This window comes from Rattus rattus, chromosome 8, assembly GCF_011064425.1.
Source record: "Rattus rattus isolate New Zealand chromosome 8, Rrattus_CSIRO_v1, whole genome shotgun sequence".
NCBI classification, from domain to species: Eukaryota; Metazoa; Chordata; class Mammalia; order Rodentia; family Muridae; genus Rattus; species Rattus rattus.
The window spans coordinates 94,892,840-94,920,452 of record NC_046161.1 but is presented as its reverse complement, the minus strand read 5'-3'; the positions used below and the strand labels follow the sequence as shown (position 1 = coordinate 94,920,452).

Here is a 27,613-nt window from a genome sequence, read left to right as displayed (position 1 = left end):
CTATTTGGATCAATCCCAGCAGCCTGTGTTTAGACTGTTAATTCAATGCTGGGAAATGAAGGCATAAAGGCATTTGCAATCAAACCCGATCACCTCATGTTGGCTTACCTACCATAAACCCTGTGTTGTTAAGTCCCTACCTTATACTTGGAATTTCTCAAAGAGCAGTGACACCACTAGCCCAAGAAGTTGAACCATGGAGACAGGGGACATTTCTAAAATTGGCCCCTGGAAAGCAGACACACTATGCTATATGCTTCCATTGAGATCCTTGAATGCCTGCATTACCCACTGGAGAACCACAGCATCACGGTGTGTGTGCTGAAACGGGCATTGGAAATTGGTCTGTCTATTCCAAAGCGAAGATGTAAATGACTTGTCCAAGGTCACAATTACATAATAAAACTCTGCCATACCATAATACTAAGGCAAAGAAATGTGTGAATAAAGCAGGTGCTTCTCTACTTTGATTTATTGTGTATCTTGAAGGGCTTGTGGCTAATTGCTGGGGGCCCACTCTGAATTTTCCTGATTCTGGGTCTAGGTAGAAGACAATATGTATTTTCTAGTAAATTTCCTGGTGCAGGTGGTGTGTAAGGACTATATCTTAAGAATAAGCCACACTGTTACATTATTGCAATGTTAATAGCTTAAGGAGAGAGAACTGGTCTACCTATTAGCAGTCTGGGATTCTAAGGAACCAGCAGAGGTGTCCATATCCAAGTCTAAACTAGGGTTTGGCACCACCTAGTGGCAGACATCTAATGCTGTTTCATCGTGGATGGGGACGATTCAGAGTCCTATTTGAGTTAGGCTCTTGGAATCTGTTGGACGGTGAGTGGCTCTCATGGTTCGCAAGCGTCTCTTTTGTTACACTGGTTTGGGAAGACTGAATTTTGGGGCCCAGCATCCAGCATACAGAAGTAGCTGGCATCTCTTAAACTGCCAGCTACTTCTGTATTTGCCCTTACCTCTTCAGCCTGTATCCCACCCTTCCCTGGCAGATAAGAACAGTTCCGTCTCAGAAGCCGGAGAGGAAGATGTATGTACTATGCCCTAAATTGTACTGTGGTGGGATTTTTTTTTTTTTAGCTGCCTGTGGTAGAACTTGTATAACTTTCTCATCTTCACACACCTGCCTGGTCATCGTCATCTTCATAATCGTTGTCACTGTTGTCCTACCTCTGGGCTTTTACACCTTTCCATATATGCCTGTCAGAAGTCCGTCTGAACGCCCAAGACCTGAGCTTATGCTCCCCTGCCTCTAAGACTCATCCTGCCCCTCTCCTGAGGTCCATTTTTATTCCTCCCAAGGGTCGGATATGCTTGTACATAAATAACTATGCTGCAGGCCTCAGGACAGCTCTTCAGCATTCGTTAGGCCTATGCTACAGAGAGGAATCCCAAAGCTCCAGACAGAAGGACTGCATGTTGTCTGATTTGCTGCAATTAACAATAATAATTAGCAATATTCATTGTCTAACAGCAAAGGCACAGATAGCTTGGGGGTGTTTATTTAAATATAGGGCCCTGTGTATGCAGAGTAAAGATCTTTCACTAAGCTGCACTCCCCTCCTACCTGGCCCTGCTTTGTGTTCCCGTTGAGACAGGGTCTGACTCTGTCACTCAGGTAGATGGACCTGGAGCTTACTAACTAGCCCAGGCCAGCCTCAAACTTATAACCTTCCTGTCTCCACCCTGGAGTGCTATGGCTACAGGCTTGAGCCACCAGAGTGACTTTTGATAAGACATTCTCACCCCCTGATAGACTGTCAGTTCTCTGGCATCTCACTTCTCCTTGTGTGTAGCCCCAGGTCCCTGCTCAGTGCAGCACTGTGACATCTCAGGGCTCAGGTGTTATAAGACCGACTTCCTGTTGCCTTCTGTATACACCGTCACCTTCCACCTGCCTCTCTCCTTGCGGAGACTCCTTGGCTATGGTCCATGACAAAGGGTCTTCCCTGCACTCTGAGGGTAGCCTCTGCTGTTACTCCCAGCTAGCCTCAGCTAAGATCCCCAATGGTGAAAGCTGTGGGAAAAACTTACACCCTACCTTCACAGCAAGCAATTCTAGTGGCTTCTGCTCCTTTCCTGACTCTAGTCTTTGCAGCTCCACATGCACCCTTCCCTGAGCCTCCGCTCTCTCCCTTTCAGTCATCCTCATTCCAAGCACCTGGGGAAGCATGGCACTAGATCGCAGAGAGAGGGGTTAATCAGAGTCAGAGGAGGGCGAGACCCCCACCTCAACACTGCGCATGCACTGCTGCCTCAGCCGAGGACTGTGGGAGAGACAGCGGATCTAAATATTTAAGAAACACTGAGTCACTCCCTTTCTGTGGTGAATGTGACTTGCAAATGTGCTTTCATTTGTCTTCCCGCCTCCTCTCATAAAACTGCCACTTGCAGGAGAGAGAAAGCGGGCTCTGGCCTCAGTACTTTATGAAGCTGAGGCCGGAATCCTGTCCTTCCTCCCAGTAGCACAGTGGTCCCTGGGGAGGTCCTTTTATTGGAGGGGCCTCATTTCCTCTGTCCTAGGTCCAGTTCACACTGGTAAGCCTGAATCTTAATCCTGAGAACCCTTTCCAATTGCCCTACCCCGCAACCTGGGTATTAGAGTTCCTGAGGGACTGGGAATCTATTTATAAAATAGATTCTGGGGCTGGGGAGGTAACGCAATAAAGTGCAGGCTGTTCAAATAATGAGGACCAGCATTCGATCCCCGGAACCCACATGGAATAGCTGGACATGATTGAACGTGCTTGAAATCCTAGCAGTAGGGTGGCAGAGGGACACCGGGACCAGCTGGTCAGCCAGCCTGGTGTACTCTTGGCAAGCTGCAGTCCAATGAGGTCACCTGTCTCCAAAAACAAGGTTGACCGATCCTGAGGAATGACAACCCAAAGGTTGACCTCTCCAACCTACACAAACACGCCCAGGCACAAGCGCACGCACCCGCACGCACACACACACACACACACACACACACACACACACACACACATCACACACGTCACACACGGAGAGAAAGACAGACACACACAGAGACAGACCGACAGAGACAGAGACAGACAGAGACAGAGATAGGCTGACTGGTTGGCTGGCTGAGGACTGACTGACTGGCTGGCTGACTGACTGACTGACACTGGCTGGCTGGCTGGCTGGCTGACTGGCTGGCTGGCTGGCTGACTGCCTGACTGACTGACACTGGCTGGCTGGCTGACTGGCTGGGCTGGCTGACTGACCAACTGACTGACTGACAGATACCTTTGAACCATCAGTTGTAATGGTTAGCCAGCTTGGGAAACCATTAGTCTAAATGATTTGTTTCTAACCCAGTCACCAGAGCCAGGTGGTCGTAATCATCAAAGTCATTATCCCAGGCTATTTAAGACCTTCAGAGTTGAGATCAAAGTTGCTGCCTTACGGTGAGACTTGTCAGAAATACTGAAATGTTTTGACTCTGAACTTGTGGTGAGGTTAGGTGTAATTCTCTGTGCGGGTCTAACCCATGCTAACTCTACACTCCGCAAGTGAAGGAAGTTTAGTCTATATTGGCCCACACCACTGCTGCCCACAATGTTATTTTGTTTTTCATTATAATTTTGATTTCCGCTGTGCATCTCAGAAACTGCATTTCCTGTGGAATGACTTGATCTAAATTATGTATTCTGAGATATTGAACCAGAATGACAAATTAAAACTGTACTATCTGGAGAATTAAAAATGACTCTTAGTATTAAAGTGGTATTGGAAAAGCTAAGGGAAGAAGGGCTCGAGGTTACTGCTCAAAACATAAAGTTGACCAAGGCCTGTAATGCTGCGGACAGTTTCATATGCTAAATCTGCTGCCTGTTTAATGCAAGAGCAGTGGGTCTCTGTATTCTTTCCATATGTAAATGTTCTGTGGAACGTTTAGCCTACTCCTCACAGCCTTGCCACCTTTTGGCTGTAAAAACATCACTGTAACTTTCTGGGACAAACGCCTGCTGCCCAGAGGAAACGTACACATTTGTTTGTTCCCAAATTCAATTTCTGGAGATATTTTTCAGGCACCATAAAAGGAAAAAGAAAAATGACCAAGTTTACTATGGCTAAGAGGTAATCTTTCATAAGCACTGCGGTGTAAATGATGGTGCACGCTCGGTCGGTGCTTGGCAGCTTTGCAATATCACTTAATTCGCTGACCTCAATACCCCATCTTTAATACCAAAACCGTAAAGAGGAAGTGGGATCTGCATTCTCGGCCTCACACAAGCTCCATCCTGTCTCCTCAGAGGACACAAATGCCCCTAACAGACCTTGCATACCAGAAAGGGGGACCCGTGTGAGTCTAGAAAACTGCACATGTTGGTCCTGGGCATGCATATGGTCATATGTGAACATGCATATGTATAAGTGCATATGCATGATCCTGAGTGTGGAGGCCGGAGGTCATCGTCGGGTATCTTCCTCATGTGTGACTCTGTCACCCAGCACTGGCTTGAAAACACACTGCACTGCTGTCCTCTAATACATGTGGTGCTAAGGATCCACATTCAGGCCCCCAGCCTTGTACACAAGCACTGCAGAGCCCAGGGTATCTCCCCAGCCCACTCAGGTACCCTTAGTGACTCTGCCTGTGAGGAGCCCACGTCTCTAACAGGGCTTGGATTATTTCCTTCCCTTTTATAGGTTTTTTTCTTAGCAGAAGATGAATGGCTTGGTGATGCAGCTCCTTGGTGTGTCTGATAGCCTCTTTAAAAGATGAAACTAAACTGTACAGAGCATGAGGGAAGGAAGGGGCTCTGTTGAAGGTCTCTTCCCCTAAGAGTGGGCGGCTGGCCCAGGGCAACTGTAGGACATGCCCTTCTGTTGCCTGACCTCAGACAGCGCTCCTCAGTTTGCTAGGACCTGGGGTCTGGCCCTGTGGTATCTGTAGGGGGAGACCCTGTCTCAGCCAGAAACCACAGGGTCGGCCTTCATCTTGCTGGTGGACTGGGCCCACTTGAATTTAATTGCCGTCATCGTTCAGAAGGTAGACATCATCGAAACGTCTGAACTTCAGCTTCTCCTTAGAATTTAGGGTTTTTCAAATGTCAGATCTGAGAAGAAAGTTCTGTTTTGCTGTTAAGCCTTGGTTGACCATTCTTCCCTCCCTATCAACCTATCAGTGTCTGTAAGTGACGGAGTGGCAGCCGATGTGGTTGGCTCTGTGACTGACCGTGGGCTTGGAGGAATACAAAGTGTTTCTTACATAAAAGTACAAACTATTGAACTACATATTTTAAGGGGAAAAAGATGCCCGTTTCTCTATGGAAATAAAGGATCTCCCGTGTTTAATATGTGAAGCAGCTAGCTAAGAGGAGTTTGACTAAAAACACCGTTCTAAGCCACACCCAGCCCTGTGGACACATGCATTCACCCAGGACTTAGGCTAAGTCTGAGAAACCTTTATCAATGCCTTCCTGGAGTAAGTCGCTGCTCGTGCTCCGAGGCACAGGGGCTCTGGGGCAGCTCGCAGAACAACCTATTCTGTTTCCCTGGTTCCCTCCGTCCTCACAGAACCAAAAGCAGCCTTGCTTTCTGATCATCTCATGGCTTTGGGAGGGAGGGGAAGACCCACTGTATGAGGCACATTTGGTTTAAGTGCCAGCCCCATTTATAGATGAGAAAATTGAGGCCCAGAGAAGTAACTCTATCAAGGTCACCCAGCAATGCCAATTAAGTGGCAGGTGTCCCTCCCTGCATGTCTCCAAGACACCCTTGCTCCTGTGCTCTGTGTGAACTGCTGTGTATCACAATGGCCTTAGCTTTATCACGGTTGATGAATGTTACCCACAGCTACCGTAATCTCATCGTCTCTTCAGCTGCTTTGTGGGTAATATTGGTTATAATAAAAGGACTTCTGTATAAATTACTTTTGCCTTTTGTGACCAAAATACATGGCAAAAACAACTCTGGAGGAATTACTTTGGTTTAGGGCAATGGTTCTCAACCTAATGCCGTGACCCTTTAAAACAGCTCCTCATGTTGTGGTGACCCCCAACCATAACATTATTTTCATCTCTACTTCAGAACTGTAATTTTGCCACTGTTATAAATTGTGATGTAAATATTCGTGTTTTCCGATGGTCTTTGGGGGTCACGACTCGCTGCTTGAGAACTGTTGGCTTGGGGATTCCGCTGATTACAGACAGGAAAGGGGGGCAGAGCGGCTCTGTCCACAGCAGTGGGGATGTTCACACTCGAGTGGCTGAAGTTAAGGGACAGGCTGTGACCTTCAGAGACCCACCACTGGGGAATGACTGCTGCCAGCTAGACCATGGCCTCTGAGAATAGATAGCGTTCGAACCCCAAGCCTGTGGGGGGACATCATACATCCAAAGCATCACACTGTCTAATGGGCTTCTTATTAGAAATTAGTGGCAGAGGATGTTTGCGTTTATGAAGAAAACAAATGCTTCTGTTTGTGCAGGCAGAAATAATGATACTAGGTGTCCTTTTCACCTTCATTTGTAGGCAGCTAGCTCTGTGGGTGATGCACTGTCCCATTACATTTTAGTGTGAAATCAGCCCTCTCACTCTCCACATTTTGGTCACGTTCTGAGGTAGTAATTGGGCTTTGCAAAGTTAATAATTTGTTTTTCAATTTTGATTTTTTTTCTTTTGTGCATGAGTGTTTTGCCTGCATGTGTGCCTGTGGAATATTTGCATGCAGGTGCCTGTGGAGGCCAGAGGAGGGTGTGACATTACCTAGAACTGGACTTACAGATGGTGGTTGGGAGCTGCCGTGAGTGTGTGTGTGCACGCGTGCGTGTTTGTGTGTGTGTGTGTGCGTGCGTGTGTATGTGCCTGTGAGTGTATGTGCCTGTGTGTGTGTGCTCGAGTGTGTATGTGTGTGTGCACGTGTGTACGTGTGTGTGTATGTATATGTGTGTGTGCGTGTGTGTGTATGTGCCTGTGTGTGTGCATGTGTATGTGTGTATGTGTGCATGTATGTGCCTGTGCGTGTATGTGCCTGTGTGTGTGCATGTGCCTATGTGTGTGTGTGCATGTGTATGTGTGTGTGTGCCTGTGTGTATGTGCATGTGTGTGTGTGCGCATGTGCATGTGTGTGTGTGCGCATGTGTATGGGTGTGCGTGTGTGTGCGTGTGCACGCGCACGTGCTAGGATTCAGTCTTCCTAAGTCCTCTAGAAGAATGGCTAACACTCTTAACCACTGAGCTATCAATCTCTCCAGCTCAACTGGTTGATTATTCTTTTGCAGAAGTCTTTTTAAAGAGGACAGAGAGACAAACATTAAATAAGATTAACAATCAGTGTATGCTCCGAGAATAACTTATAAATCCAGTTTAAATAGGACACTAGATTTAACAAAAGGCGTTGGAGGGAATGGCCTCAAAGCCTCTGGCTTACTTCTGACTCAGAAGCAAAATGGAGAGGCAGTTGGTGAGTTCTGACCTGGTCAGTCACACTTTGTATTTCACTGTTTGGTGAGAGTTGATGGTTCACATTAAACCTTTGCCAAAGCCCAGAGATCAGGCCCCAGAACGGTGGCTTTGCATGTGCATCTAAACCTCTGTGCCAAGACTGTCTGGTACGATGTTTACTCTTTGTACAAAGAAGGAAGCCAAGCATTGAAAAAGCCAGGAACTAGTTTAAAGCTCCTGGCTCCTTGGGTCCAAGTTATTGGTTCTTTTTGTGTCCACTCATAAGGATCAAGGTTCAAAGGAAGGCTTATGTACATGCCAGCTTTCCATCACCTTCCCCACAGCACTCTTGGGCAAGTCTATTACCAGCTTCCTCCGATCTGCCTTCTCCTGAGCCCTTGCTCTAAGGTGGCTCAAACCCCCCTACTGGCCCAGACATTAACACTCCTTGTTTGGAAAACTTTTTGAAGCTCAAGTAAAATACAGTCAGTTGTCATTATTTGTGGTAGTTAAATCCTATAAAATGACCATGGGCACTGAATTAGTGACTATGGAATCATTTCTCTTAAGGGAACTACAGTAAGAGGTTCCCAATAGCCTCTCCCATCCTTTGTCATCCGATCACTATTACATAGCCTGGTTTTATGTGCTCTGCCTGGTTTTTATGCCTTCTGTCTAAAGGCATCTCATCTCATACAGACTGTTGACTCGTTAACGTTAAACTCAGAGCCAACAGCACTTTAGCATGAGCCTGGGCAGAGCTTGTGTGCTTTATGTACTTTAACTGCTGGGCACATCCCAGCCTCCTGGAGCTTAGGAACAGTGGAAGGACTGTCAGCGCTATTCTGAAGAGTCTTCTGAACAGGAAACTCAGCAAAACACACGGTACCGAACAGGCCTTGGAAAGGACACGTGTGTTACCTGAGAGCAGGAACAAGGTTGGATGTTGTCCTGACCATCTACACCATGTGTTAGTTGACTAAACTTCTCCGCAATGCAGCCCACAGAGCAGATGGACGCTCTGGAGTGGGTATGGAATGGCTTGCTTGATTTCTCATCTGTGCGGCCAGTACTGTTCCTAAGTAGAGAGGTTACTATTGCTCATCTGATGCAGCTCTCCTAAACTCTTTAGCCAGTTCTAGTTTGTTGCGGTGAGCTCTGGTCCAGTCCGTCTTCTCTGACCCCTGCACTCACCATAATCTTTTATAGTCATTGCTGTACTCTTAGATTATCCCTCTTAGATCTCAGCTGTGAGAGGAGATGATCCAAGTGTTCTCGTGGGTCCAACTCATTTCCTTCAGCATGGTGTTCTCTAGTTCTAGCCGTTGGGTGGCTAATGACAGGATTTCATTCTTTTTTACGGTTGAATAATACTCCATTGTTCCTGTAAAGAAGATACTTTTGCTATTTACTCATGTGTTGATGGGTACCTGGGATGATTCTGCATAGGTATTGTGTAAATGTGAGTGTGCAAACGTGCCTTTGGAATGTTGATTTCATATCTCTCTCTCAATATATATATATGTGTGTGTGTATACATATATAAATATTTAGCTAGTTTACATGTACATGTATAGTATATACATATATTACATCTATGTATACATATATATGCACACACGTATACATACACACACCCAAACATACTAGCTAGATCACATAGTAGGTCCATTTTTGGTTTTTTGAGAAACCACCATATTGTTTTCTATAACGCTATTCATTTACATTCCTACCAGAAGTGTCTTAGTTCCTTTTCTCCACATCCACACCAGCATTTTTTACTTGCTTTTTAAAATATAGTATCTATTCTAACTGGGCTGAGACAGTATCTGACTATATTTTGATTTGGAGTTCCCTGATGGCCAGTATTACTGAAAATTTTCCATATATTTCTTGGCCTTTTGTATTTCTTTCTGAGGAGGGTCTCTTCCTACCACCTGCCCATTTATAATTGGATCACTCTGGCAGGTGACAAGTGGCCAGGCACTTTCTCCTAGTCTACAGGATGTCTCCATCACTCCGTTGAGTTTCGAGCTGTGTAATTTGATGTGACTCCATGCCGTTTGCTTTCATTGTCTGTGCGTGTGGGATCCTACGTAGGAAACCATTGTCTCCAAATGGTGTCTTGCAACCTTCCTCTTCCTATTTGGGTGTTTTTAGTGTTTGGGGTTTTACATTCACGTTGCTGCTGCATTTTGAGTTGCCATTTATAAGTCATGGGATAAAGGCGTGCAGTTTCAATCCGGCATGCGGATATCCAGTTTCTAGCATTCTTGCCCTTTCTCTGACGTTTGTGTACAGTGCCTTTGTCCAGAACTACTTGCCTGTAGAAGTGTGGGCTTAGTTCTAGGTTCTCTCCTCTCTTCCATTGGTCTATGTCTCTTGCTTGTTCCAGTGCCATGCTGTTTTATTTACCGTGGCTCTGTAGTAGATACTAAAATTAAGTATGGGTAGCATGGACATTTAACAGTGTTAATTATTCGAATCTGTGAATTCAGAGAGCTTCTGATTTTGTTGGTGTGTCTCCTCTAATTTCTTTCCTGAGGGGTTTGTAATTTTCATCTTAAAGGTCTTTCAGCTCCTCCTTCATTCCTCCCTTTTTGATAATTATTCTTAATGGGATTGCTTCCGTGATTCCTTTCTCAATATATGTACTTTTTAGTATGTGGGAAAACTACCTGTTTTTATATGTTGATTTTTTTTTATATCCTGCTATTTTGCTAAATTACTTCTAACACTCTTCTGAGAGAGACTTAATTTATATATAGTCATATATGCAGACAGGGAAATTTGACTTCTTTCCTTCTTACTTGTATGACTTCAGTTTTTGCTGCCGTAGAGGGTCTGAACTTTCTAGCCTGTACCTCAGAAAAGCAACCAGAGTGAACACTTGCCTTCCTCCTGATCGTAATGCAGGTGCTTTGGCTCCCCCCCATTCTTAGTGATATTACCATAGACTCATCATAGGTCTTCAGCATGCTAGGAACAGTTCTTCTAGAGTTAACCTGTTCATGCCTTCTTATCATGAAGGAATTTTTAATTTCATGAGATGCTTGTTTGCATGTCTTGAGATGGTCATATGATTGTTAACCTTCATCTTTTAATTGATGGATTTTGTTTGTAAATTTGCGTGTGTTGAACCATCCATAAAATCAACTCGATCATGGACCTTGGTCATCTCTGATTTTATTCGAGTGGGTTTTTTTTTTTTAATTTATTGTTTTAGGTAACGATTTTATGTCTAGTTGTCTAAGTCATGGTCCTTTTGCTGCACTGGATGGTAACCGTGAGCTGGCAAAGAAAAGCTCCTCAGTTCTAGCCTTTGGCAGCTTTCGATTCCTTGGTGTTTGGTGTGAAGGCAGCAGCAAGTAGGGCCTCTAGTGTTCCAGCTCTTATAGGTGCTGAGGTACCAGAATCTTCTCCCAGTGAGTGCTACAGCTCTGGAGGGCAGGGATGTAGGGGTGGGAGTGTGTGCACATCTAGAAAGTTAGGATTCCACAGTATGACAGTGACCATCATTCCAGCGTCTGGCTGGGTTTAAGTATCAAGATAAACCAACCGTAGACAATGGCTCTCAGCAGCTTACCAACCTAAAGAGTTGGGATTTCCCAAATCTTGACAGCAGCCAGTACTATAGGTCTCAAACCTGAGTTCCCAACCCTGTTGGTGATTGGAGACTGACAGCCTTCTGGAACTCTTTCAGCTAACAATCTCTGCTGCTTTTCTTCTCCGGTCCATTGTGGCTTCTCACCCTTTGACCTTATCCCTTTGCCCCCCTCACCTTCTCCTTTCATCCCCTTCATCTTGTCTTCCTGTCCTGATCATTGTCCCAAGCTGTCTTTTGTTGCTATAGCTACTGCTGTATCTGCTGTCACTGTTACAGCTGCTTCTCTGAAGGATGCTCTGTGGCTCTACCTCTTCTGAGATTGTCAAAACCATGAGACACTGTCGAGCTCCTTGGCCTTCGCACTTCTCCCTCCTGGCCCACTCTCTACAGCGCAGCCTCGTCTGTAGCTGTCAATCAGGTCTCCTTACTGCCTGAGCCGGGGGTGAATGGTTCTAGAGCTCACTGACTCCAGGGTTGGACCTACAGTCTGAGGCTGCAGACCTGACTTCGTTTATAGCAGTGGTTCTCAACCTGTGGGTCTCGACCCCTTTGGGGGCAGAATGGCCCTTTCACAGAGGTCATCTATGACCGTCAGAAAACACAGATATCCGTATTATGATTTATAACAGTAGCAAAATCATATTTATAAAGTAGCCACAAAAAAATAATTTTATGGCTGGGAGTCACCACAACGTGAAAAAACTTTATTAAAGGGTCTCAGCATTAGGAAGGTTGAGAACCACAGGTCTATAATGACCAACCCAGAACTGGAATAGTTAACGCAGGTTATTTTTCTTTGACTATGATTTTTGGCTGCTAAGACCATTTAATTTCTTGGGAGTTCACTCCAGAAACTAATCATTACCCTTAAGTCTTTTAAATTATTCCCCAAGGAGCCATCCTGATATAGTTCCTATGTCTCGCTACATGGTTGAAAAGTAGCTTTAGGCAGCGGTAAGATGGCTCCCGAAGTACAGGTGCTTGCCACCAAGCCTGATGACCTGAGTTCCAATCTCTTAGATCCACATGGTGTAAGAAGAGAATTAACTTCTGCAAGTTGTCCTTTGACCTCCACACATACGGCTATGCCTTAAGCAGGCCCTGCCCCCCGGGATCTAATAAAATAGCTTTTGATACAATATACCTGTGACTCTCCATCTATTCAAAGTAACACAACAGGAGACTCAGCTTAGAAGCCATCATTAGAACAGTGAGTGACTTCAGATACGTCACAGAGTGAGTGTACAAAATGCAGTCATTTCCATGTCAAAGTAATTAGAGAATAAAATGGTGACAGGAAATATATCACAGTGACAGAAGATACATATAAAATGCCCACAGACTTACTTGATAAGATAATAGGATGTAAAAGAAAAAAAACCATTGTGAAACCTCATCAAAGGTTTTAGATGAGGATGAATTTTGAATAAAATGAGTGCCAGATGGTGTCTGTAGTTGGGGTAGCCCTGCGTAACTCAGATGGTCCCAAGTCGCTGAGAGTTGCTGGCCCAATTGTTTCTTTAATAGCTCACTAATAGCTTTATCCCTTATGTTGGAGGACATCGCTTGCTTCTTCAAAGACCGCTAAGCATTTCTAGAAATGACTAAGGGGCTTATGTTCCCCTTGATCAAAATTAACCATAGTTATTTTCTGTTCTCTTATTACTTGATCATCTATATATTCATCCACTCCCTACTTACTAGATGTTTACTGAGTGCTTGCCATGTCCTAAGTACCCCACAGTTGCCCACTACCCACTGTTTATGGCTGCCTGCAGGGGGTTGCCTCTGGAAGTCACCCTTGGCTCGGAACATGATCTTTTGTCTCATACTGCCCCTGAGAAACACTAGCAGCAGTTGACCATTTTATGCAAGATTTATCCTGAGGGTTCAAGGATGCTCTCATGGATGAGCACAGTGGGAGAGGGTACGCAGATGTACCTGTGAGTAAAGATAGCACAACAGGAGTGGAGGGAAACTAATGTTCATGGGCATCCCCCGAGGGCCTTCTCACGCCATCCCTGTGTTTCAGCCGCACCTCCCAGCATATTTCTTACGGTCTCCCATTTATCCCCGCAGACTCGGCCATTTCTGGACCTCCTCTGTAACCCATCTCCCCTAACTCTAATGTTCAGATGCTTAAGTCTCCTTATTTGGTTTTAACTAAAGGCAATTTAATTATCTCCGTCTCCTCTTCTTACTTTGTCTCTTACTCTTTGGGGTATGGGGTCTTTATTGCTTAACTGAGGACATCATTGAGGTATCGTGTTCCTCTAAAGAGAACTTCTTACCCTTGGAAGACATTTTGTTGTTCACAGCAACGTACTTTAACATATTTTCCTTTCTCTTTACCACAACTGGAATTTTGAAGATACCAAATCTTTTCTAAGCAAACAGGAGAGATCTCCAACTATTATTATCCCCATATTCCTTTAATATAATCACCAATTTCTTTACTGTAAACACCAATAAGGCACATTTAGAAAAGAATAATAGAAAAGTAACTGTACTGTTTAACATACACACTGCTCCAGTGGTAGAGTAAGAAAACAGAAATTGAAGGTATCACAAAGTCAGAAACTTGTCTAAGAATAGAAAAGCATTTGGAAAGAAATGCAATATAAAATGCCACAGGACAAATAAAGAGAACAGGAAGCTGGCAAAGGTCTTGATAACCATGGGAGATGGGCGAAAGTGAGCAGCATTCTTGTTACTCTGTTTCTGAAGGCAGGATGGGGGACAGCTCAAAAGCACTATGCTAAGTGAAGGGACAGGTGCACATGCCGTGCATCGTGTGATCCTGTTTATACAGACCGTCCCGAAAAGGCAAGTAGAGAGGGACAGCCAGCAGAGTAGTGGTTATCAGAGAAGCTCACAAATGCCCAATAGTGAGTAGTGGCTTTATACAAGGATGGAATGTTCTGGAATAGGTAGTGATGGTCAAGCAGCTTTTTAAAATATGTACAGCTTGAGACTTTCATACATGCATATAATATGGGTTGGTCAAGTTCACCCCGACCCTCTCTACTGTAGCTCCTCCCTGTCCCTTCCACCACTTTTCCTCCCCAGGGAGTAAACACCTCTTTAAATCCACACCGACCACTTAGTACTGCCAATGTCTGCATATGTAAGCCCAGCCTCTGCAGCATGGACAACCTATCAGGTTGAACACTGAAGGATACCGACTCTCCATTCCCCAGAAGTCTTCTGTTGCTGGGGCTGGACTTTGCGAGCCCTTTCCTGTATGTGCTGCTGTTTGAGCTGGCTGTGAGTCTCCATATCAGTCACCCACCTACTGCCAAAGGGACCTTCTCTGATAGGGGTTCACCAGCTAGTTGTGCACGTTAAAGGCAGAATTTTATGATATACCAGTTATGTCTCAATCTTAACAGATACTAATGCAAGATAGTTCTTCTACTTGGGATGTTAGAAGAAAATGAAAACCTGGCTGGTAGAGGATGACCAAAGAATATAAATTCTAGCTTTATAAGATAAATGACATTAAATACAAATTACAGCAATGGGATGGAATATTTATTTACGTGGAAGCGTGAAAAGAAATTCTGAGTTTCCATTCTTGGGTAGGATGTGGTCTGAATGGCTCTTCTGTGGTACTGGTCCTTAAGAGAACATTTATACCTTCCCCAAAGCTCTATGCTACGTCCTTGCATGGTTCACGTCTGGGAACTTCTCTTGAGTAAATATTTGCCACTTAAATAGCAGGTAGTAAAATCCTGTTGACACAGCCGCACGCTTCCTCTGCTAGGGAGGAAAGTCTGAGGGCGTAGTACGTGAAACAGAGCCACGTGGAGTGCACACACAGACCGGAGAGATGCTCAGCCCAGAGTCTGAACAGTTAGCTCATGCTGGCGGGATGATGTGATTCAAGACTTCCTGGTTCTTCTTATTTATATTCCAGTATTTTCCAAACACTTCATAATAATACCCTTTATAATAATAAAAAAGTGTCTCTGTCTTTTCTTCCTTTTGAATGTTCTTCATTCATTTTATTATCTTTGTTTGAAACAAGGTCCTGATACGTACCTAAGGCTAACCTTGAACTCTCCCTTCTCCTTCCTGTCTTCTCAGTGTCAGAATTACAGGTGTGTGTCCGGCTAATGAATTTGTTTTGCATCCTACCTTTTCCAGCATGAGGAAGCTCTCGGGTTCTTGTTTTGGTTTAATGAATCCCTCGGTAGGAATAAGCTTACAAAACACAAAAATCCTATTCTTCTCTTATGACTACAGCAGTGGGTCTCAACCTTCCGAATGCTGCGACCCTTTAATACAGCTCCTCGTGTTGTGGTGACCCCCCCCAACCGTAAAATTATTTTTGTTGCTACTTCATTACCTGTGTTTTCCAATGGTCTGAGGCGACATCTGTAAAAGGATTCTTCAACCCCAAAGGGGTCTCTACCCACAGGTTGAGAACCACTGGACTAGAGTCACCCATTCTATAAAAAGCCCTTAAAGCCAGGATGTTTCTCTCTGCCCAAAGGGGTTGTCTTTGGGTTGGGAAAGAGGGTGTTATATGGTCTGGGAATTTGGTCGAAGGGTCAGTGGTAACTGTAATAACACACAATTTATAAATTACAAATTAGACTGTTCTTAAGAGTTTTCTATTGGAGATAAAGCTATGTATGTGCTCAGGTTCTAATTAGGAATTTCTGACCCCTGATGTAACAGTGTCTTCTCCCATTTTCCTAGGCAGAATCATGAATAAACTGGAGGACAAGCAGGACCAGATGATACCATGAAGAGAAGTTTACAGGCCCTCTATTGCCAACTGTTAAGTAAGTTCACGCCGCACTCGTTCTTTACGGGAGCGTGCCGAGCTCATCACTTCTCGAACTTCCGGATCTTTGTGGGAGAACACCGGAATTGAGTCATTCTCCCTCTCCTTAATCTAGATAAGCCACCATACCTCAGGTCGCTCACATCTTAGGCACCTAGCACTCTCTAGACCCCCATCATAATTCTCGTGGGACTTGAGTATCATTAATTCAAAATGCACAAGAAAAACACATTTGTTCTTTGTTCCATAAGGTGTTATTGTGTGACCTTGTATCGATGTCTCCCGGGAAGGACATGCTAAATTGTATTTTCTCAAGTTCTGTCACATGGAACCCAATAGGCGTTGGGGACCGCATAGCCTTCGACTTGGAATGTTGTGTGGTTATGCAGGATTCTCTGTGAGTGGTTTAAGCGTGGTCTCTTGGTTTTGTGGCAGTGTATGATGTGCTGGACAATGACTTTCTCCTGTGCTTTCGGGTTGCGACATAAAGAACCATTGTGGTGGTACTCGGGATGGGCGTTGCTACTGACTGGAAAGTAAGACCAGCTCCATGCTCAGGTGCTCCAGACAACACTTAGCACAACAGACATGGGCCGCTTTGAGTCAAAGCAAAGCCTCTAACTTGGAAACCTTGTGGACAGAGCCCATTGTGTCTGGGTAGCCTGGTGGGGAGGCAGATGGAAGATGGGTCTTTTCCTGGGCCAAGGGGCACCTGATTTTTGCTGAGAGAATAAAATAAACAAAATCGATTGAGATGCAAATCACTAGGCAGTCAGCCCGCAGAATTTCCGACTCAGGTTGGATTGTTGTAGAACGTGCAAAGCACTTCATCTACCCACAGTCCGGGGCCAAACGTTTTAATTGGCTTCTTCTGCTGAATTCTAATCCCAGAAAGTCATAAGGCTAGTGTAGCCTGCTGGAAAGTTGCCAGGCTTCCTGGGGACCCTCTTCTGTTCTTTTTCTGTATGTTCTATGGGACCGTAGGGTTGCCTGCTGGCTTGCCTCTTCGTTTTTTTAATGATAAGCTTATTTGTTAGAGAGGGGGCTTTACAGATTGAAAAGGCATGCTATAAAGAAAGGATTAAGTCTACCTTGATGGGCAAGGAGACTATGAAAGATAAACAGCCCCCTCCCACCCACTCCCCAATACACGCATACAGATACACCACATCTCAAAGAAGGAAAGGTAGGCTTCAGTGTAGGAGAACTGAGCCGTGGCAAAACAGCATAGCAGATTTGAAAGGCAGAGAAACGTTTGAGGAATCACGTATGCCCCCAAGTCTGCACATATTTTAAAGCCATGTGTTATCTGAAAGGCATTGGGTAAATTATTCTACTCCTCATAGTTAGGCCTAATGTCATACAGTGTCCATTCTTTTAAACTGAGCACCATAAAAGCTGGAGGGAGTAAACGTCACCTGGACAGCTACAGGCACCAGTGGTCCTTGCTTGCAAGGATGCTGAGAGACTCAAATAGCATGAGGCGGCCCTTTGGTAGTTAGGGGATAGGTCATAACCATCGCTAAACCTCCCAAATTATTGGCATGCATGATAACTCATATACGCTGTTGGTACCCAGTTGTAAAGTTATGCATATATCAGTATTATCCATGAACAAAATGTCTACCTTGTCAAAATCAACTGCATTATGGAAATCAGGAGTTCTGTTGGGCATGACAGCTTTCACCTCTAAGCCCAGCGCTTGGGTGGCTGAGGCAGGGGGAATCACAAATCTGAGGCTAGTCTGGGCTGATAGGAAGATCCTGTCCAAAGATAATGGGGATGGGGGAGAGGAGAAGAGAGAGGTGGGGGAGGGGAAGAGAGAGAGAGAGAGAGAGAGAGAGAGAGAGAGAGAGAGAGAGAGAGAGAGAGATGAGAATACATATCTAAAAGGATAATGGAAATATTGATATAAAAGCCACTTTTTTTGTCAAAAAATGACTTGTTGGTGCTGGAGAGATGGCCCAGCATTTAAGAGCCCTCTTAACTGCTCTTCCGAGGTCCTGAGTTCAATTCCCAGCAACCACATGGTGGCTCACAACCATTTGTAATGAGATCTGATGCCCTTCTCTGGCGTGTCTGAAGACAGTGACAGTGTACTCACATATATAAAATAAATAATTCTTTTTTTTAAAAAATGACTTGTTTTACCGAAAGTGTTGCTAATATGCAATGATATGTGTATATGTGCACGTGTGTTTGTAGGTGCTCTTGCCTGAGCGAGCGTGTGCTTCCCTCTATGTGAGCAGTGTTGGGTGGGGTGTAGAGGTCAACTTCCAGCACCTTCCTACCCACTTGCTCTTTTAATACAAGATCTCTCAGAGAACCTGGAGTTTGCCACTACAGCTGGACTGGCCTGCCAGAGAGCACCCAGGGTCCTCTTGTCTCTGCCTTCACAGCTCTGGGGTTACAGGTGTGTGCTACCATGCATGGCTCTTACATGAGTGTCAGGGATCCTCATGCATCTACAAGTAATCCAGTCTAGAGCTTGGAGCATAACAGGACTCCACAAATATTTAACTTTAGGATCCCTCTCCATAAAAATCTAAGACATCATTAATATAAGATGTTATTTCATGAACCACTAAGACAAAAAATGTTGTTTAAGCTTTCACTTGCTGTCAGTTACATCTCGCATTGTAGAAACATGTGCCTGGGTAACCTGCATAATTAACAGCTAGAGTGTGGCTAACTGAGTAATGTAGTCCTCAAGTTTTTACCGCTCGGTTCTCCTCAAGGACCCAGTCTCAGCAAACCCGTCCATAATCCAAGTTCCCACTGCTGCTGAGTCCTTTGAAAGCTAAAGAGAGGCTAGAGGAACTGAGACATCACAAACTGAAGTTGGTCCACGTATTCTGTCTTCATGGTTTGTTTCTCCTGACAAATGAGGGGAAATTTTCCCTAAATTAAAGAGAGGGAACTGAAGTAAATTGGAACTGACAGTGTTTAGATCCAAACAAATATTGAGTCTGCATCAGATGCCTTTCAGATGTTACAGGCAGTCCTGCAGCTCCTGAAGGGTGTTTAGGAGGTTGGGTGACTCTCTTTGCATAGAGTCTCCTCCTTGCCACTGACACTGTGTGGTCCCAACCTCCATGGAATGTGGCAGTTGTCAGATTCTGGATAAAGAATGCGCAAGTTCAATCCTGGCCCTTCTAAATTATTGGAACCAATTCTTGTTTCAAAACATAGCAATTTGAGTTTGCTTTCCATGGCTTAACAGCTGCTGGGCTGTCTTCCCCAGGCTTTGCCCAGCAGCTGTGATGCGACTATGCTGGAACTTGATACAATATTTCTTCCTTACTGCACACTGAGTGGTGTTTGCTTGCTTGCTTATTTTTTCAAATCAAAAATTGGAAGCTGGATTTTTTTTTCTTTCATGAAAAGGTTTGCAAATACTCTCTAGGGGTGTAGATCTTTGAATCTCTGAAGTCATTCACACACATCTGAACCAGAAATACTTTCAAACATGACCTTAGCCCAGAAAGTGTAAGCATACAGTCTTTAGAATGCCTTTTACATTGTAGGTTGCAATTCTTAAATTTGCACAAGTAAACAATTCCTTTTGGCCAATAAATTCTTAGTAAGATATTCCCATTGTGAGCAATGTCAGTAAAGACTGAAGAATAACATTTCAAAGAAACTCAGTTTTGTGGCTTTGAATATCCTACATTGTAGGATTGCCAGGGAATGTCTGTGAGGGAGATTGTGCTCATGTTTAGGAAAATCATTCATTGGCTCTTAGAAAGAAATTCCATTTTCTACTAAAATATGCAGAAGACGCAAATGTAGGGTTAGGATGTAAAGGGTGTACTCCGAGCTCCTCTTTCCTCTGAGCAGTTGTACAGCTTCGTAAGGGTAATTCCTCAACTGTGGTGCCCAGATGAAGAATAAAATATCCACCGTAATATGTGTTCATGAGAGATAAAGGAGACGGGTATAAAAACACCAGTGTTGCGAAATGCCCTTCAGATGTGACTGTTGCTTTATTAGTAATTACTCATGTTTAGTAAATAACATTTACTTCCTTAGCAACCCTATTTTAAGGAAAAGAGCAGAATGGTCTTCATTACTCTGCCCAAATGCTGATGCAGGGGGTCCACTTCGCTCTACATAAAGTGCATGAACTGAGTGCTGTATGAATATACTTGTTTGAAAGGACAGGTTAAAATTCCAGAATCATTTTTTTTTCTGAAAAGGAGAAGGTTAAGTAGTTTTTTGGATGTTTGGGGGGGTGGTATTGCTTAACCAAAAATGATACTTTTGCTATCAATTCTGTATTCATTTGTAATTAATCTCGGGATTTTCAGAGACATGAGTCACTGGCTTTTCTGATGTATGGCAGGGATTGGAGATTCTTCAGGCCAGAACCCAGGAAGCTTCTAAACCCAAGACCATGGCCTCTGCAGCCTCTGCACCCAGCAACCTCCCTCCCTATCCCTGACTCACCCTTGAGTCACTTTCATAGGCAACCCTTTTCCTTGTGGCTCCTCCTCCCTGGGGCAGTTCGGAAGCCCCTCCCCTCCCGGGGCTGGTCCTCTGCCTGCTGCAGGTCTCCTGTCAGTTCCTCACAGGCGAACTTGACTTTGCCTACTCTGCACCCCCAGAGCATTACCAAGAGCTGTGGCTTGGAGAGTTACCCAGATAGCAGACCAGAATCTTCCTGGGTACCTGCTAGAGGACACCCCTTGGTTCCTATTTGTAGTCCAAAGGTAAATGAGAAGGGAGGACTGGATGCTCTGAAGGGGAGGACCACACAGATGTGGTAATGACCAAGATTGCAGCTGCTCTCCTAAAGATCTCTGTGAAGTGTAACCAGCCCCCCACCCTGAGAGACAGCCAGAGTGACAGGGCAGCTTTCCTGTCTGAATGCATGGAGTCCCCTCGTCACCGCTAAGCAGTTCTCACCAGGACAAAGGAGAATTCCTGAGGAGAAAGGATGCTTGGATAAATAGAGACCTCATTTCATTCGTGATATGCTTGTTTTGACCAGAAGTGCGTTAAACAATTGAATATCAATCAATCAATCAATCAATCAGTCAGTCAGTCAGTCACAGGGCTAGAGAGATGGCTGAATGGTTAAGAGCACTGACTGCTCTTCCAGAGGTCCTGAGTTCAAATCCCAGCAACCCCATAACAGTTCACAGCTGTCTGTAACTCCAGTTCCAGGGGACCTGATACCCTCACACAAACATACATGGAGGTAAAACACCAATGCACGTAATAAACACACACAGTAACTTGCTTAAATGGGCTAATTCAAGGACTTCATCTGTAAAAACTATCTGCTATTTCACTTGGTCTGATGTTGTCAGGGTACTCACTTTTATCATACAGGGCGGTGTGAATCCAGAAAGGAGTCCATGGCTCAGCTTATTAAAAAGGGTCTTGGGAATAACCCACAGAGCTATGAGGAGTGGGTCTGGGGAGGGCAGGAAGCCTAGCAACAGCAGAGTTTGTCTGCCTTACACGCAGATCACATTTTGGGTGACCTCCTCTGGGGCGTGGGGGGAGCTGGAGTCTATATTCCTGGGTACATCTGTCACCAGCTGAGCAAGGGGAGGCTATACCAGTACTGTCAGAAGTTACCGTCATCATCACCTCTTGCACTTCTCCCATTTCTCTGGCAATAAATTTGGTAAGAGATCACATGTCAGCCTGCAATGCCTGGCACTTGAGTTTCCCCCGCCCTCCCACGCCAGGACAGGGGCATTAGCGGTGAGATGAACTAGACTGAGGAGCAGTGAGCAGGCTGTTGGATGGTCAGCGAGAACCACAGTCATGATTATATCACATGTATTCGCAGATACTCAACACGAGGCATGCGGCTCATTTAAATTTTTTCCAGTAGCTACATTTGAAAAAAGTAAATGAAAAGAATTGAGTGGAGCCAAGTCAGAGAGCACATTCTGTTTACTATGATGTGCTGTGTCCCCACGTGGCTCGGTGCCCAGAACCCTGGCTAGGGCAACAAGGGAATGAAGAGAAGGTGGACATGTGGACAGACCAGAAGAGAAAAGCTGGGATCAGGTCTGATGGAGACGCCACAGCAGCCAGGAAGCTTGGCGTGTTTTTACATGTAGCAGAGTGGGGAGTAGGGTTATTGTTTACAGCTGAAGGGAGCTGGATTGCATCCAGATAACTAAAAGGATGGATTATTATATATGGCCGAACAAGGTTTAGCTAACCTCAGTAGAAGCTGTCTCTATAGGGGAGCAGTCTTCAGGCCTTAAACTTCTAGGAGGGAAAAGTAAGAAAGGGATTGCGGGCGTTTTCTGCACATACTGTGAGCATTTGCTCTAGAGTCACAGGACGCCTTCATCATCCCTCTGAGCTTCCCCCAGGAAAGGCTTTGCTGCTCCCATGGGGTCCTTGACAATGTTCTTTACAGCCAACAATGCACATTCGCCCCTGGACTTCACTCATTCTCTACACCAGAGCATCCAAAATATTATTTCTATATGAGATCAATATTTTTTTAAAAAGGCTAGTTATATTGTTGAACACACATACACACACACCTCTCACATGCACATAGCAGTCCTTTGGAATTTTATGGACAGTTTACATTTGCAGCATATATCAATTTAAATACTAAATCTTTGTCCAAAGTATTTGGCATTTAGGTGTCATAAAATTGGTAGTTGCCAGGGGGCACTGCTGAGGAAATAGCTCAGACAGCAAAGTCCCTTGCCACTTAGCACAAGGACACGAAACAATCCCAGCATCCATGGGGAATAAAAGCCAGGCATGGCAACCCATATTATAATCCCAGAGTTGGCAAAGTAGAGACAGGAAGATCCTCTGGGTTTCCTAGTTGGCCAGTCTAGATAATCAGTGAGCTCCACGTTCAGCGAGGAAACCCTGTCTCCAAAAACAAGGTAGAGAGTGATAGAACGTGCTCAGCACCAACTCCTGGCCTCCATGAGCACACACACAAGTACATACACACACTCCCACACACTTGCATGCACACACACACACACACACACACACACACACGCCTACATATACATAAGCCCATATATGGTGCAAAATTACTAGTTGGAAAAATAGCTGTAATTTCTTTTTAGCTGTAATTTCTTATAGCCAAATTAGTTATCAATTTCAAATTTTAAATGAATTAAAATTAAGGGAGACTTTAAAAGTTGGTTCTTCTGTTATGTTAGCAACATTTTGGGTCTGTGTCAGTCGCTTCAGACCATTGGTTGCGAAGGCCCCTCAAGTCCTCCTACCTTATATCACTGTGTGAGGAGAGAGGACCATGTAGGCAGAACCCCTGGCCCTGTATCTACAGCCTGTCAACTTGTCTGACACATGAAGAGAAGAGAGATCACTTTTAGACCTTGTAAGCTATGTTGTTTCATTCTGGTTTATTCTGAAAAGGGCAAAGCCAGGGTCCTGGCAAGGTTCATTGGTTACAGTCATCCAGGGCCAAACACAAAATAGCCCTCTAGAAGCATCCTCCAAATGCTAGAAAAGTGAAGGACCAACAGGGACCACAGGCCTGTTCCAGAGGCTTTACACCCACACCATGGAGGTACAGGGGGCTTCTCTGTATAGGAAGATAGATTTCTCAAGTCCCTGCAAGGTCCTGTCCTGAAGAAGTACATTCTTAAGGAAAGGGCTTGATAGGCTCCACCCCTGTCAAGCAAAACCTCTTCATATCAGCCTCTCCTGGTTTTCCTGCTACAAGCTCATTCCACTAACAACTCCAAAAAAAAAAAAAAAATAGTTTTGTGTTATATGTGTCCCTTGGGAGAAAAACAAGGGTCAGTGTTATGTTCTGATTCATCGATGTCACAGGCTTTTGTCATGGCTCTAAGTTAATTACCAAATGACAGTTCTCCTCAGTTAAAGGCATTAGCAAGCTAACTCTAATTGTGATGTCCAGGGCCACATGTCCAGATATCCAGTGTGCCTTCCCTAGACAGAAGCTGAAGCTTAATGTGGCAGAAATTGCCAAGAGTTGAACCTTCATAGAGAGAGCTCACGGGTAGAGAGGTCTTTCCCACTGGAATGAACTGTCAAGAATGGAATCCTTAGAAGAAAATCTTAGAACCTTCTCTATGACTCATGGGTAGACCAACAGGTTCCTTTCAGTATCTTTTAGCATGTTATTTTTTATAGACAGTACTGTGCACCTCGGCTGATCTTAAATTCAGGTTATTTCTCCTGTCTTGGCTTCCTAGGGGCTAGGATTACAGGCACGTTCCCGACCTGGCTTCTTTTGGGAGGAGGTAGAAGATTAGTGTCTTTTATAGATTAGTCTGACCTCACACTTAGATAAGACTAACCTTGGACTCCTGATCAGACTGCCCCTATGTCTTTGTTAGAGTTCTGTTGCTGTGAAGAGACACCGTGACCATGGCAACTCTTATAATTAGGGCAGGCTTACAGTTTCAGGAGTTTAGTCCATTATCATCACTGAAGGAAACATGCAGACAGACATGGTGCTGGAGAAGAAGCTGAGAGATCAAGAACCATCTTGATTTGCAGGCACAGGAAGACATAGTGAGCCACTGAGCCTGGACTTGAGCTTCTGGGATCTTTTCCAAGCCCATCCCCACCCCCAGTGACACACTTCCTCCAAAAAAAACCACACCTACTCCAACAAGGCCATCCCTCCTAACAGTGCCACTCCCTAAGAGCCTATGCAGGCCATTTTATTTCAAACCACCTCGTTCTAGCTCCTGAGTGCTGACATTATACCACATCCAGCTTAGAAGCTATCCTGTGTTAGATATGATACTTGGAATGAGAATACATGAGGCTAAGTATAACTCAGTAACAGAACATTTGCCTGTCATATAATAGAGGTCCTGGGTTCAATTTTCCAGTACAGAACGCATGGAGACATAGCCCTGACCTGAGAGTGCCCAAACTAGTGGAGAGAGAAGTTTCACAAAAGAACTATAATACAAACATTATTTAATGTTTTCCCTCCTCAGACAGAATGCCTGCTATAGCTTGTGGAAAACTCTAGGATTGTAGATGAAAGGTGCACTTTCCACTCTCCAGAAGCCCGCTGGCAATCAAGAGGACAGGTGAGAATATGAAAGGAAAGAGGCCACATCATAAGATATGGTTAAAAGACATCAGGCCTGTTCCCAAGTCCCTTAACTAGTTTTTTTTTTTAAAAAAGGAAACATACAGATTCAATTCCTGGTTCTTCAGTGTACTTTTTAATTGGTTCCAGACATGGGAAAGGCAAGTATTTTTCCCCCAAACCAACATTATAAGTGACAGGAAAAACATTTCATACTTAGCAAGCTGTTTACCATCCAATGTACACTGACTCATGACGACCCTGGTTACTATTACAGCACCATGTTACTATTAAGGAAATGCAAGCCAGGCATGGCGGCACACACCTGTCATTCCAACACTGACGGTTGGACACAGGGAATCAAGAGTTCGGAGTCATCCTCAGCTAGATACAGAGTTTGAGGCCAGTCTGCGATATCCGAGACCCTGAGCAGGAGATGGAAAAGAAAACCCAAGAAGCCAAGCGTCATGGCCAAGCAGAACTAGGAGGACCTTAGACCCATGTTCTCTATCTCCAAGCCTAGTTTCTTACCATAACCCCACATTTCTCGCCCATATTTCTCGCATCACAGCCCTTGCAAGAGGAAGATTGCACAACCCCTGAAGGAAGCTACCTTTGGCAGCTCCAGCCAGCGAACTCCTCCAACCTTCCTCCTGCAATCTGCCTCAGCTTATTTTAGCAGCCTGGTGGTTGGTCATGCTGTCCCTACTCCCACCAAACAGCAGGGTAGAAACATTGACTTTGAAGTTAGACATTGCAGGGGGAGCAATATTTGGGAAAGAATTATTGCAACCTAAAGGCATCAGTCTGTTTCTTTTGTAACCATTTTTTAAAATTGTTATTTTTTTTTTTTTTGGTTCACACACTCTGGTTGTGCCATCCTTCTGTCTATATTTTTGGAAATCCTAGATTATTATAGAAACTGTGAAAAGGGATAGGACAAGAAATTTGGCTCCCCGTGTAGCATCCGCTTAGTAATTTCTTGGATTAAATTTGCCTCCATCCAGCCCTCAACAGAGGTCACGCTTGGCCCTGCTGCTGAATGAAGTCCTGTCCTTGTGAGGTGTTGAGGGAGCTCCTGGATGATGGGAGGAGTTTCATGGCGTTTCTGGTTCTCCACCTCATCCAGTTTACTACTGAGACCCTGCTGATACCCAGGACAACCAGCTGACATTCAGAATGTGAAGCTCCCCTTTTGTCCCCTACCTCAGATTTCCTCCTCATTTTCTGTTGAAGAGGCCAGTCTTCAACAGAACTTAAAACCCACTGCAAGCTCAGCTCAGGGTTTCCTGCTTAGTCTCTACAGATGTCTTCTTCCCCAAAGAGTCCGGTTCACCCATAAGCCCTCTGTACTACAGGCCTTCCCTCCACAGAATGCTCATCCAGAGGAGTGACAGGGAAGCTGACTTGCCTTGACTCTTTGTGTATTGCCTAAGTTCAGACTCCATAACAGAGCTGGTGTTACTGGCACAGATGAAGGTTGAATGTTCTAGACCATCCTGGACGTCATGAGTATGATGTCACTAGCAGCACTGTCTGCAGCCAGGTTACTTTCCTTCTGTGTGATTGTCTTAGAGTTCTATTGTTATGAAGAGACACCATGACCAGGGCAACTCTTATAAAGGAATATGGACCTCCCTCCTCTTCAGAGGGCTGTTGTCCACAGGCCCACAAGGACAAAGGAAGCACAGTTGAAGGACATGGTTGGCTCATGAATATAACAGAAATGACACACTTCCAGGATCAGCTTCAGAGAGGCAGGTCAACTTTATTAAGGTGAATCAAGGGATATATAGTTTTTGGGAAAGGAGTAGGGTTTTCTGGGGTGGGCATGTGCCCTTGGCTGGAGTTTAGGGTATGAGGAGTACTTTATTTGCATGGAGAGGCATTCCAGGAATTTCAGTTTCTTGCTGGACAGATTCTTATCTGGAGAAAGGAAACTGAGCCTGTGATGTTACCAAGGTGTATGTGACATTCCTCGGGTGGAGGGTGTTCGGGCCAGGCTCCCCAGATCAGACAGAGAAGAGGACACCCCCCTAAGAAAACAGATTCCTCCATCTTGCCCCAAGTTCAAGAGAGCTGTCCAGACATGGAGAACGGTGACCTTAAACAGCAAGATCCAACAACGGAAAACATTTAATGGGGGCTGGGTTACAGTTTGGAGGGTCAGTCCATTATTGTCGTGGCAGGAAGCACGGCAGCATGCAGGTAGACATGATGCTGGAGAGGGAGATGGGGGTTCTACATCTTGATCCACAGACAGCCTGGAGGAGACTGGAGTGTGCCTCAGACTGGGCTTAGTTTGAACATTTACATTAAACCTCAAAGCCTACCTCCACAGTCGCACCAAGGCCACACCGACTTCAACGAGGCCTCCTAACAGTGCTGTTCTGTGTGGGCCAAGCATTCAGACACGTGAGTCTGTGAGAGCTAAGCCTATTCAAACCACCACAGTGGTCTTAGCTCTTCCTCATGCTCAGTGCCCTGCCTCCATGCCTGTGGCGCAGTTCATCATCCCTTTAGTGTAGTCTCTGGAAAGCACGCGTGATTTCTTCTTCTTTCCTTCCTATCTATCTTCTTTGCTTTCTAATCTTTTTTAATTTGTCCCTCCAGGAGAAGGTCAATGAGGTTCAGCGAAGGGAAAGAAGTAATGATAAATATTTCACAAAGCTAGGTTTGCTGGCACACACCTGTAATCCCGGTGCTGAGGAAGCCGAGTCAGGAAGACCATGAGTTTCAGGCCATAGCCATA

At 44.9% G+C, this 27,613-nt stretch overlaps 1 protein-coding gene across 6 annotated transcripts in view; it reads left to right on the top strand.

The window, feature by feature from the left end:
- Tmem108 (transmembrane protein 108) overlaps positions 1 to 27,613 on the top strand; it is a 280,807-nt gene that overhangs the window by 142,792 nt on the left and 110,402 nt on the right. For 4 of the 6 annotated variants that reach the window (XM_032910386.1, XM_032910380.1, XM_032910383.1 and 1 more), the window contains one exon: positions 15,725 to 15,810. In XM_032910386.1, the coding sequence (XP_032766277.1) occupies positions 15,771 to 15,810 (40 nt within the window). In that variant the 5' untranslated portion in view covers positions 15,725 to 15,770. The remainder of the gene's footprint in view (positions 1 to 15,724; positions 15,811 to 27,613) is intronic. The other 2 variants (XM_032910381.1, XM_032910384.1) reach the window with 1 other exon arrangement.